Raw genomic sequence first — 12,882 nt, forward strand, 5'->3', positions numbered from 1 at the left:
TCTCACAGTCCTGGGCTGCACCCCAGGGATCCCGTCACAGATACCAATCCTTGAAATCCTGTTACTGTTTCACATCCACCACTATAGTACTGAAGTGTACCAACAAAAGAGGGAAGAGTATTGTATCATGAAAACAGTTGCATGTCAGATTTCTGGAGATGAATTAAGATCTATGTACAACTTGGCACATCAATCAGGAGTCAGGAATGTGGTATCTGGATTTACAGCTATGACAAAAAAATAGTGGATTTGATTGTTTAATGCTCTGATTCTGAACAGGTTCCTAAATACTAAACCTATTTCAGCCGTATGCATAAAACTGATATTGTACAAGACTGATTTTTATATTTAATATTTTTGTTTCATTTTCAGTGAAAGGTAAGTAGATGCTTATGCTGCTTATTTGTAAGTGTTAGATTCCCATTTCAGTTTGCTGTTTTGAAAGTAGTGTGGTCTAGTGGCTACCCCAGGATAATGGAGTAAAGAAATCAAGGTTGTATTCCCTACGCTAGTAAGGATTCACTGTATGATCTTGTTCAAGTCTGCTGCTTTAATTTCCCCATTTGGTTAATTGTTGATGAATACTGTGGCGGGGGAAGGAGAACAAGAATTGGACTACTGGATACTGCCTCCCTACATGCTCTTTCTTATTGCTGCTGGTTGCAAGAGGCTATAGCATGATGATATAGTACATAGTGTATAATAATTAACGGCTGTTAAAGCACTTTGAGATCCTCTGAGATGCCATTTTAGTTTGACCTATTTTTTTTTTTTATTGGCCTATTCAGCATTGAGCAGGATTTGTCCTTTGGGTAAAGGAGTTGTCTGTCTAATCCAAGCTATGATATGCAGCTGGAGCCCTGGGTACCACTTGTTCTCCAGCCCCACATCTCTCAATACATGCTGGATGCAATCAATTTGTGGAATAAACTTCACAAAAGGTTAACTCTGTTTTGTTTTGTTTCACAGCAAATTGCCAACTAGAAAAAGCTTAATTTGCTGGGCATATGGCAGGGGGTCATGTTCTAATGAACATGTAGCTCAGAAACCTGAAGAAGAGTGGACATGTACTCTCTGCACTCTAATAAACAAACCTTCTGCTAAGATCTGTGATGTTTGTTTGACTTCAAGGCCTGAAGGTAATGATGGCTTTTGTGTGCTGGTTTTGTATTCTGTTTACAGTATTATCATGTTGTAGAAAGTGGTATTTTACCAGTACATTGAGAATGTTTGTTGCAAACTCCAGTCTTAATTTTTAAACCAAACTTTAAGGCTAGATTTTTCAGTGAATTTCAAACCAGAATATAACCTTGCAGGTTATTTTTACATGAGTAACTGCATATCTGATTATTACCTTGTTTGCATGGGTGTAGATTTTGCACAAGAACACAGAGGGGCAACTTATTTGACCCTTTGAATCCTGTAATATTTGCCCACTAATAGCCTAATTTTATGAAGTGCTGTGTATGCTTAACTCCACTCTGTTCAGAGTAGGGATGACTCTTGGCTCTGCTAACTCCCTCTTGTAGGCAGGGTGGCTCCTACTACAGCCATGCTGCTTTTGACTAGCTCTCCCTGAAACTGCTCAGTAGCAGTTGTGGATGAGACCAGACAGTGTGGGGAAAAGAGCTCTGAAGTATATTACCTCCTGCCTGGATTAGTCTGGAAATCTGTGTACCAGGCAGGGATGGTGAGGTGGAGAGCAGATATCCCTGGGCTCCATCGCTTCCCAGGTCCAACTCTACTGCATAGGCCTGCATAGAGACATTATGTGGGACAGGGGAGCCCTTCCCAATTCTTCCATGTGAAAAGGAGATCTGTGTACAAAGGGAACTCTGAAAAACAGCCTACGTTAAGAACCCAACTCAAAAATCCTTGGATTGCTACATGTATTCTAAGAAGCTACATCATAAGACAAAATGTGTTTTTAAGGAAGACTGCTTACACCACAGTCGCATGTGCCTCTTTACCTCAAAAACGCTTGCATCTGTTACTCTACACTATGCTTAAGCTTCCTATTTATATGTGCAAGAAATGTAAAGGGTAAAGAATCATATAGATTGTGGGACTTGTGTGTTAAAGTCCCCTAGTTGGTTTTGACAATGTGTTTAAATTCCATAGTTGATTTGAAAATCTTAATCATAGTGCTGATGTTTGTTTCTACAATACTTTTTTTTTTTTAACTGAGGCTATTAATTCATTCTGGGTGTCTTTTTGTAGTGGGGAGTAAGATGCTTTGACTCCTATGTCATGTTTAGCTGGCACAGATGTCTTTCCCCAGGCCAGGAATGAAGAAAAGTGTTTATCTCTGCAGCTAGCACAGATTTCTGTTGCCAGCAGAGGCTGAGCTTGCTGGTTCTTTTCCTCCAGAATCCCAGTGTGAGAAACCTGAAACCTGTCCGCAAACTCAGATTTGCCAATTAACTTTTTTTTTAATTTATACACCCAGTTGATTTTCTAAAACTTACAGCAGTCTCTCTACAACAAAGGCAGTGTAGCCTAAGGCTTTAGAACAAAATCCTGATTATTCTGTTTCTTTTCCTCCACCTCTTCCCCATTCCAATCATGTAGCACTTACGATATTATCAAAGGCTGAGGTCTGGAACTTGAGGATTTGGTTAATTCAGTGAAACATCTTTATCTACAAAATTTCAATTACATATTTTCTGTTTAAATCAAATTTTCCTCATGTTGCAGAAAGTAGTATGTAAAGTGGTTTTTTTTTCCAATGTAGGGCTTTATCATTTACCTGTCTTTATAGACATTAAGATTCTTGGTCCCTATTTTTTTAATTTGTTCAATTTTATATAATTAATTTCTCCCTGGAGTTCCAGTTGTGAACAGTATTCTACACTTGCGTAGTACTGTTACCTGCTGTTAAACAGCTATCATGTTCGACTCCAAAAGTGGCTGAACTTCTGTGATGGAGGAAAATTAATCCTGTGTATATCTAATCTGTGAAGTAGTCTATATAAATGTATGGCGGATGTTAATACATGCAGTTTATATATGACCTATAGACATACTTTCACACAAATGGCTAACCAAGAATTTTTTTCTCCAAGTTTCAAAGGTAGAGAATGATAAAGATTCTACAGCCTCTAATAGCAGCTTAGTCAAGTACCCTTGTAACTGCTTTGGAAAGCCAAACACAGAAATAAAGGTCAATCGGAAAACCACATTTGGAATGACAACTCTAGTTTTGACAGATCTCAGCAGTAAATTCACTCCGTTAAAAAATGACAGAAGTGATAGTCAAACGCCAGATGGGAATTCTCACTGTGACTCTCCAAGAAACTACAACTATTGCCAGAATAACACCTGCCAGAGGAGTGGAAAAAAGTATGAATTTCATTCAGCAAATTCACTCACTGCAGTAAATACAGCATCACCCTCCCACCACCAGTCTGATTCTTCTAATCCAGTGCAGAAGAAACAGAAGATTGATCATTCAGCCTCAGATTTCAAAAGTAACGTGAGTTTGTCAAATAGGTATGTTATTTTCCAAAACTTAAACAAGCTTTTCATATAAAGTACATCAGTCTTGTATAAAAATAAACTTGCAAACTGGAAATTAATGTAAGTCTGTGTTTGGGGGAAAATTTGGTTTTGGCCTTTGATGTTTTACTTTAAGAACCTAAGCCAATTCACTTATTTCTCTTGTGCTGATGTGATTGAGCAACACCAAAAGTACTTGCTGTAACTTCAGAAGGCTCCGAGGCAGAAGGGAGGAAAGCCCGGGGGGAAACATTGGCCTGGAGAGCACTGGAGATGGGGTAATGTATTCAGTGGAAATGAGGCAAGTCAGAGAGTTGAGTGAGAGTTCGGGGATTGGAGAGGGAGAGAACAAAGCCAAAATGGAAAAATTCACAGAAAAGGAATAAAATAAGAACAGATTAAAAAAAACAAAAGGAGACAGCAAAAGGAGATTAGGGTATGATGATGAAAGTGTACCCATCTATTACCACTAAAGGCTGGAAACCACTGATTTGGCGGATTCTGATACATTGATGTCAAAGCCTGACACAAACATGTTTCACTGTCTGCAACCCTGTCTCCAAAGAGCCAGGAATTAGTGGCAAGCATTGCAGGAACAATGTGATTGGATGCTTTGCTGGATGAACCAGTGCTTTCCACATCCAAGAGCCCAGTATGTGATCACACTGTAATGAGAGAACTTTGAACAGTATTTATTTAAGTATTGCTTCCATTCCATTGACATTTCCAGAAATGATAGTGATAGTAATTAAAAGAGATGGGATGAAATATCTTCAAATTTTTGGGGATTGAACTATGGGATACTATGATGTGGGTCTCTCTCGTTAGAGCCATTCCAGAACAATTAAATAATTAAACATTAACTGGGCCAGAAAGAAAAGCAATCACTATATAGTCCAGTAAAATGAGGAGATTCTTCCCAGTAAAATTGGGAAGAAATCTCCCTATCTCACAAGGGTGTTTCTGGCACTTGGATATTATATAAAAGGACCCACACAGGTAAAAATGAATGTAGCTTACAAACATTGTGACTTTTTTAAAAAAAAAAAAAACATATTCTTTTTCTAATTTTCAGGTTAGGTACACTACATAGCGCTGCTAGATTTTGAGGTTAAGGAACATCTCTTCAATGCAGCCCCATTCTGATTAGCATGAGCATTCTACTGGGCACAATCAGAACACATGCATCCAATACAATAGATACTTCCAGTGACACTTCCATTCAAGTGAATTGTATAAATTTCAAATTCCTTTGGTTTGGTTTGTTTCATTTTCCTTTGACTAGTCACAGTAATGTATCCTGAACAGCAACTGAAAATGGTCTACTCTAGAAACACTGGAACCAGTCATAAAACTAGCCACCAGTGCTCTCTTTCCCTGGTAATCTCTGGTCTCTGTGGTTAATTGGTCTCTGTAATTATATTATTCAGTGCAAACATCCACTGGGCCTTGGACCCTGACTTTTGCCTTAAATGAAAATATCCTTAATTGCCTTGGGGTGCAGGAATTCATTCGTTCTTGATTATTAAAGTATAACGGTACCAGTATTACTTAGATTAAAAAAAAACTAAAATGATCATTTAGGCAATGTTTTGTTTTAAAACGAGAATTAATTTTATTGCGAAGATTAACAGGCCACTGCAAAAAGAAAAGGAGTACTTGTGGCACCTTAGAGACTAACCAATTTATTTGAGCATAAGCTTTCGTGAGCTACAGCTCACTTATTTTATTATATTTTGCACATTTAAAAGCCAGATTCTCAGTTCTAACTGGTTAGAGAAATCCATCCAGTGATGGGCATGGAGGGGCCTCTTGAGCGCCTTTGTAAAAATTCACTGCCAAATTTAAGAGAAGGTTGGAGTGATAGTTCTGCTTCCCATGGAGTTATTCCATCTTTGGATCCCTGCCGGAGGTGTAAAAACAAAAAACACTACTTCTGAAAACCTCTTTTTTAATTTTATTTTTTGGCTGCTGTTGCTGCTGCCACTACCTTGGGAATGGACAAAATTATACTATATTGCATTCACTTGCCAAAAAAAAAAATGAATAAATAAAAATGGTTCTACAAGGTCATAAACCCTGCTTCAAATTGCACAAGTTAAACATTGGCCTGTTCTGTCACACATATTCAGTTTAATTTTTCCTGGACAGCATAAAATAAATATCTTTCAGTACAGCTTCAAGGGATGCAGTCAATTTGAAAATCACACTTGTTTGAAAATTTGTGACCTACTCTAGTTAAGAGAAATATCTAAGATTACTAAAATGGAAATGAGTGAATGGGGAAAATATTTCTCTTCCTATTTTTTACTTTGTGCATTTGACAGCACTTATGTCCAGACTTCAGAGGTGCTGAGCAACCCAGATTCCCATTGAGAAAAAATCAAGCTTTTAGCATCTGGTCAGTTTCATTGTAGCTTGATGATTATCTGAACTCAGCTGTGGTAAATCAGCATAGATGAGTCAGTGGAGCTATGCTGATTTACCCCAGCTGAGGATCAGTCCCATGATCTTCTGCACTAGCAATTTACTTCATTCACTTCACCTTGCTGAAAGATCTATAACACATCATCAGGAGGCAGAAAATTCATTACGAAAAGTCAAGTTGATAGAGTGCCTTTTAACTTGTTTGCCAGGTGGTGGTTCCTCCTTCCTTGGTTATCTTTGAGTATTTTTTTTAAATGGGAAAACAAGTTAATGAAATAGACTCCTCCTATTTGCAAGTACATGTACACTTAGTACATGGGGCTCATCACCCCCTAAAGGGAGGGGGAAGACATTTTTCATGGAACCTCATTAAAAAAATGACCAAATGACACTGAGTTATAGACCAAACACCAAAGGTAACTTCTGCCTTTTGCTTAAATATGTATATTCCCATTACCTTAATATTGCAAAATAATTGGCCAACAATCATATTTTAAATAGGATTAGGTCAGAGGTTCTTCTGTACTAATGTGATTGTATCCAAAGAGACCATTATGCTCCTCAGTGATTTTCACCAGTCTTCCAAACCAGAGGTTCCAACATGAACCTCTGTTGGAAAATGAATGTTTGTAGATGTTCCCCACATGTACCCATTTAAAAATAAACATTGTGGGCTGAGCTCTGAACAAACACAGATAAGACAAAATGCAACAGGTTGGAAGCAACTGAGGTGGTCAAGGCAGAGAAGGGAGACATGGTAATGGGAACACAAGGTTACTCAGATAACTTGTGTTGCGCATAATATGCCTGAAATTTCCTGGTCAGATTTTTGCTCTTTAAGATAGAGATGAATGAATCTCTTACATTTTCACCCCAGTTTACATCACTAGTGGAAGGCTGTTCCACTCCGTAAACATGACGTGTAACCTGTATCTGTTAAAACAGATTCCTTTTTTCTCTAAAATACTTTTAAAGAAAACTCACCTTATTTAAACTGTAGGTAACTAAGAAATATGCCCTTGTGTGTTGAATTCAGATATAATCTCCAACTATTCTTAATAATAACAGTAAGGGAGAACAAAGCTTCCCTACCAGCTTTACAAGAAAAGTTTCCGCTCAGTCAGCTAGACAGTTCCTTATTGGAATATGATTGGGATAATTACAGTAGTTTTTATCAAAGAGCGTGGAAAATTTGTCTCTAAAGTGGACAAGTAGGTAAAGACCCTAATGGCCTTGTCTAAGCTATTTGTGATGGTTTTCCATTGCATGAGAGACTGAGAGAAGATTGTAAATGTAAACATTCTTGCTGTTAAGACATCCTGAATTTCAAACTAGATAAAATCCCGTCCATAGTGGAAAACTGGTATATATGTAAAAGCCCTGAGGTAAGACAGCTTCTAGATATAGATTGGAATTTTTCATTTTTTTAGAAGGTTAAATTTAGCATTCAACGTCAGGGAAATCCATCCATTTTATATATAAAGAACCAAAGGGGTGGATTAGAAAAATTCTATCCAGCTGTCACTCTGTGCAAAGATACATTATTGACAATCCTGTTTTACAAGCCAGTGTGTGTGTGTGGGGAGGGGAGGGGGGGTTTGGTGGTGCTAATCCCTTTAAATTATTTAATATTGTAATCTGTCATTACAGTGAACATCGAGTTAACATGACAGATGGTATTTGTACATTAAATGCGGGCAGTCCTCGCTGCAGTAAACACAACCGCCCCTGCAGTCTCAGAGTTGTGAGAAAGGAGGGAGAAAACAAGGGCAGACAATTTTATACTTGTCCTCTACCCAGAGGGACTCAGTGTGACTATTTTGAAGTAAGTACAAGACCTCGAGCCTTAGTTTTAAGCTTTCCAATGAAACAAATAAAACTATTATTCATCAGTCAAAACCCCCTTTTTTGCTTTAACTAAATCCTTTTTTTCCTCAAATATTTTTAAACATTTTAGAAAATATTAATTATCAGCTTAATATCTAATGTACACAAGTTAATATAATTTCCTATTTATTAAATAGAAAAAAGTACCATGGAAAATGGATGAGATTCTGGCTAACAATTGTTTTGTTTTGTACCTGAGGAAGGTTGGATTGTTGTAGGTTTTAAAATTACTGTTATTCAAAAGTAATGTCTGAGGGAGATCCCACTTTGGCTACATCTATGCTATCTGCTAGGTGCGTGACTTCTCCTGCTTGCAAACATACTCATGCTGGCTCTCATCAAGTTAGTGCAAGTATAAATAGCAGTGTAGCCACAGTGGCAGCAGAGGGCATGTGCCTGGTCTGGTTAAGCCATACCTCCGCAGCCACCACCCATACCATCACAGCTACATTGCTATTTATACTTGTGATGGCTCAATGAGAGCAGGGGAATCACACCCTTAGCTCAGAGTGTAAACCTTGCCTGTACACAGTTCAGTAGTAATTGAAAAATTAAAAAAAAATTCCATTGTAGTAGCTTTGAAGAATCAGAGTATGACTGTATGCATATTTGCAATCTTCTATATCTGAGCACTATAGAAAAATGAAATTTTATCTTAGATACAATTTCAAAAGTACCCAAGTCCCACTAACTTTCAGTGCGACTTAGGCTACTAAGGGCCAGAATTTCAAAAGCATTTAGGTGAGGTGCAGGTAGTTACCTAATGGGATTTTCAAAAGTGTCTTAGCAGGGTAGGCATATAACTCCCAGTTCACATGCTTGGTTACTTGAGGCTATCACTTGGGTAAAGCAAATTTGTGTACCACCTCCAGAGTGCGGTCAATTTAGACACATTGTTCTACTGCAGTTTGTACATGGGGTTGGGGGGGAGTGGTGCATTCAAGTCAGTGGCTTTAGGACCATGTGATCAAGAAAGATCCCTCTCAAATGTCCCATTAGTCTACTTAGTAACAGCACTTGCTTCCCTTCATCATTCTTAGTAAAATGAGGAAATTGCAACTTAGACCTATTGGTCTATGCATGCGACTATCAGACCACTGAGAAGAACTTATAACACAATAATTCATTTGAAACACTCATCATTCAGAAGAAAGGTGCATTTTAATACCAAGTTGAAGTTTTATGTGCATATAATTTATTTACTGTAAATTCAGTTATAGCTATGGAAGTCAAACTACCAGACTCTTAAGAAATTAAATAAGCGGTTTTAAGGGGAGCTTTTTTTTTTTTTTGATTGCCACTTGCATGGCGGAATCAAGTGGGAGGGCTTATCCTGTACATCTGAATTTTTGTCATTGGTCCATAAAAAGGAATTTGACCATTAGACACAGTAACACCCATGGTAAATTAATAATTTCTCTTTACAGTGGGCAGACTCACAGTTTCCATTCTGCCATCATGGGAAACGCTGCATTATGAGGACAGTGTTGAAGATTGGGGCTAATAATGGAAAGAATTTTTTTGTGTGTCCTTTTGGGAAGGATAAACAGTGTGATTTCTTTAAGTGGGCAGAAAATGGACCAGGAATGAAGATTATTCCAGGATGTTGAGATTTTCATCTATAGTGACATTGGTCTTTTCATACTGTGTGTACTATAGTTCTCTGCTCCAAAGGATATTATTTTAGGAGATTCATTCTCAGGTGACATTTCACAATAAAAAAATGTGCCTAGATTCTGTTTGGAAAGGAAAACTGTGAGGTGGGGTTAGAGAAAATTTTATTTTCTGTTCATTCCTTGTAGCTGTAGCTGTTTTATCTAACTGTAGGATCTTTCAGAATTAGCAATTAACATATCTGGCATTCTGAAAATTAAACAATGGTAACATATCATTAGCATGCTAGTTTCCTGGGAGAAGACCTAGTCTGAAGGGGGGGGGGGGGGGGGGAAATAATGTATCTGTCATTAAGGTGTAGCTGTCGCAGTTCATGATGTATTGTAATATTCTGTCAGTGCAATATTTCTGGTTTTGATTGGAGTCTGTCTGTTCCTTATGTAGGCGTGGCGTTAATTTCTCAGCATTTCAGATGTTCAAATATTTGTTATATATGATTTCTGAAAAATGTAACTCCTCTCAATATATTTTAAATAATTTGGTTTTAATATAACTTCTCATATAATGGAAGGTGAACATTTTGTGTTCAATAAAATTTAAGAAAAAAAATCACTATTTAATTTTATTTATACAGATCCATGTTTAATGGTTTGTTATGAGGATCAATGTATATGTACACTCAAATCTAATCATACTTAATGAGTTCACTATTGTTGGCTAGACTTGTAGTAGAAGACACTAACATTTGTTTTATAATTTTACAAATCTCTCTAATGCATATTTTAATCTGTTTTAATGACTCGAGTGCCACTTAATAGATCCCCGAAAGGATGTTACTAGTGTGCTATTGTATAACAATACTAAGGACCATAATTCTGTTGTGATTCACAATCAGTATAAATCTGTTAAGCAACAGTGCTATTTATTCTTAACAGCTTCTGGAAATTTATGTTTGCATATGATATGTCTTTGTGGCTGCTGTCCAGGATCATGGAAAAAAGAAGAAATCAAGAGGGGGAGGAGTGGTAATCAAAAAACCTTACATTTCCTTACTAAAATATGATCTGCTGAAAATAGTAAGCAAACTAAAAGCTAACTAAAGGCTCAATTATAAAACCTTGTGACCCCATCCCATGAAGCACTAATGCATCTTTATAACAAAATTAAAATATCGAAATTACATAGAAAATAAGAACACGAGTACAAGGTTTATTTAGATGACAGACTACTAAAGGGATAATCTCTTCATTTTACAGAGTCTCCTTTACCCCTTACAACACTTCAGATTGTAAAACCTAAAGCCTTTACATGTTTTTCAAGCTTTGTTATCAATTTTACTTTGTGCAACCTGACTGAAGTGCAAAATGAAAACAAGTCATTTGTCACTTTCTTGGTTCTCCTGCACAGTCATAATTCTGCAATGTTTGAGTTGTAAACACTTCAAGGAAATGACTAAATTCAAAATAAACATTTTTCAGATTTTTTTAAATAGTTGCTTAAACTAGCTTATATTAAATTCCTTTAAAAACCCCAAAACACTACTTTTTGGCACTGTCCATCTTGCTAACAGGGTTGGCCTTGAAACTAGAGTATTCAAAAATTTTAAAAAATGATGAAATGAATTTTGACAAAAGGGCAAAATTTGGAAACTCTTGAATTCTTTTTAGCCAGTTGTTAAAGCCAAACAAGTTGTTAAATGCTAAGCTATACAAACTGAAACAAATGCATCTCACCGTTTTTAGGTTACAGGATTATAGCTGTTTGTGCCTTTATTGCAGAGGTTTTTTTGTGCCCTATTCCAGCAATTTGGGAATCCATAGAGAAAAATATATCAGATTGAAAGGCTAACAATCTGATCAAAGAGCAGTGAGCTATATAAGACAATCAAATATTAAATTACTTTTTAATCAGAATTCCCCATTGAAACAAGTGGTCAGTCCTGCGTAACCTCAGGGCATGATATGCAGCAGGCATAACATCAGCAGATCAGAAAAGGAGCTTCTACTCTTTAAAACGTCTGATTTTTAGGATATGATCCAACACCCAGTGAAGTCAATGAATGGACTCCTAATGATTTCAGTAGATTTTGGATTAGGCATTTAATACACATTCACTGTTACTGCTATTTGGGCAACATTTGGAAAAAGTCTCTCGCTATAAATTGCAGAAAGCAATTTAGAAATCAGAGCAAGAAATACGTTAAACTAAATAGTTTTCATGGTTATTGGCTCATCTCTTTAATAATGAATTTTCACAAAGCCTGAATAATTTAAATGTATTAGAAATAAGTTACTGCATTAAAAAACTGCATTCTTTTAAAATGGTAAATGGTACATTTTGTATCAAAGCTTGCAGTTAATTTTTTTTATTATCATAAAAAAGCAAGCTCTGCTGAAAGCATATTTCCAGGACTTTCCTATTAGTAGGAAGCAGTGAGTATAACAATTAAACATATTAGCACATGAAAGCCTCATGCATAGACTCAAATGTAGCATCAAAGGGATGTCCTAGGATGGCCTACTAAGTAATCAGAAGTGACTGCAGATAAGTAGCTTGTGAACAGCTGCAGAAAATCAAGTTTTGTTTTAAATCTGAGACTTCACAACGACCAACTCTATGTTTCTACTGAGGGACTTCAACACTTATGTACATAGGGGAACAATGGAGATACCTGGAGGGGAGTGATTGGGTGGTATGGCCTCCCTGGCTTGGACCCGAGAGGTGAGTTGTTATTGGATTTCTGTGCTAGTCGTGGATTGTCCATAACGAATACCATGTTAGAACACACAGTTGCTCATAAATGTACTTGGTACCAGCGCATCTTGGGCCAAAGATTGATGATCTTGTCAGACCTAAGGCCATATGTTCTGGACACTCGAATGAAGGGAGGCAGAGCTGGCAACTGATCTCCACTTGGTGGTGAGTTGGATTCAACTCATGGGACACCGGCTGGTTAGACACGGGAGGCCCAAACGATCAGTATGGGTCACCTGGGAATGTCTGGTGGAAGACCTTATGCGGAAAGACTTCAGTTCCCACTTCCAGAAGAACTTCTGCATTCCGGGGGAGGTCTTGCACATAGCGTCCGAGTGGACCATGTTCAGGGCCTCAATTGTTGAGGCAGCCATGAAAAGGTGTGACCTGAAGGCCGTTGGTGCCTGTCATGGTGGCAACCCTAGAACCTGCTAGTGGACTCTATAGGTGAGGAAAGCTCTCAAGTCAAAGGAGGCCTTCCGAGCAGTGCTTGTGAACTGGACTCCTGATACGGTTGAGAGGTACCGGCTGACTAAGAGGGCTGCAGCTGTGGCAGTTGTTGAAGTGAAAGCCCAGGCTTGGGAGGCATTTGGAGAGACCCTGGAGACTGACTATCGGATGGCCTCAAAGGTGTTCTAGCAAGCCATTTGTCACTTTAGGAGAGGTCGGCGGGATGTTTGACAGGTTGTACTCAGTAAGGGA

General features: G+C 37.7%; 1 protein-coding gene across 1 annotated transcript in view; it reads left to right on the top strand.

Moving 5' to 3' along the window:
* The window catches only part of NEIL3 (nei like DNA glycosylase 3), a 36,602-nt gene extending 26,886 nt beyond the window's left edge, over positions 1 to 9,716 (top strand). Inside the window, exons 7-10 of the mRNA XM_077815504.1 lie at positions 970 to 1,139; positions 3,066 to 3,492; positions 7,576 to 7,750; positions 9,240 to 9,716. Coding sequence (XP_077671630.1) covers positions 970 to 1,139; positions 3,066 to 3,492; positions 7,576 to 7,750; positions 9,240 to 9,422 — 955 coding nt within the window. The 3' untranslated portion in view covers positions 9,423 to 9,716. The remainder of the gene's footprint in view (positions 1 to 969; positions 1,140 to 3,065; positions 3,493 to 7,575; positions 7,751 to 9,239) is intronic.
* The last annotated feature ends 3,166 nt before the right edge of the window (positions 9,717 to 12,882 follow it).

Source organism: Eretmochelys imbricata, chromosome 4 (assembly GCF_965152235.1).
Source record: "Eretmochelys imbricata isolate rEreImb1 chromosome 4, rEreImb1.hap1, whole genome shotgun sequence".
Lineage (NCBI taxonomy): Eukaryota > Metazoa > Chordata > Testudines > Cheloniidae > Eretmochelys > Eretmochelys imbricata.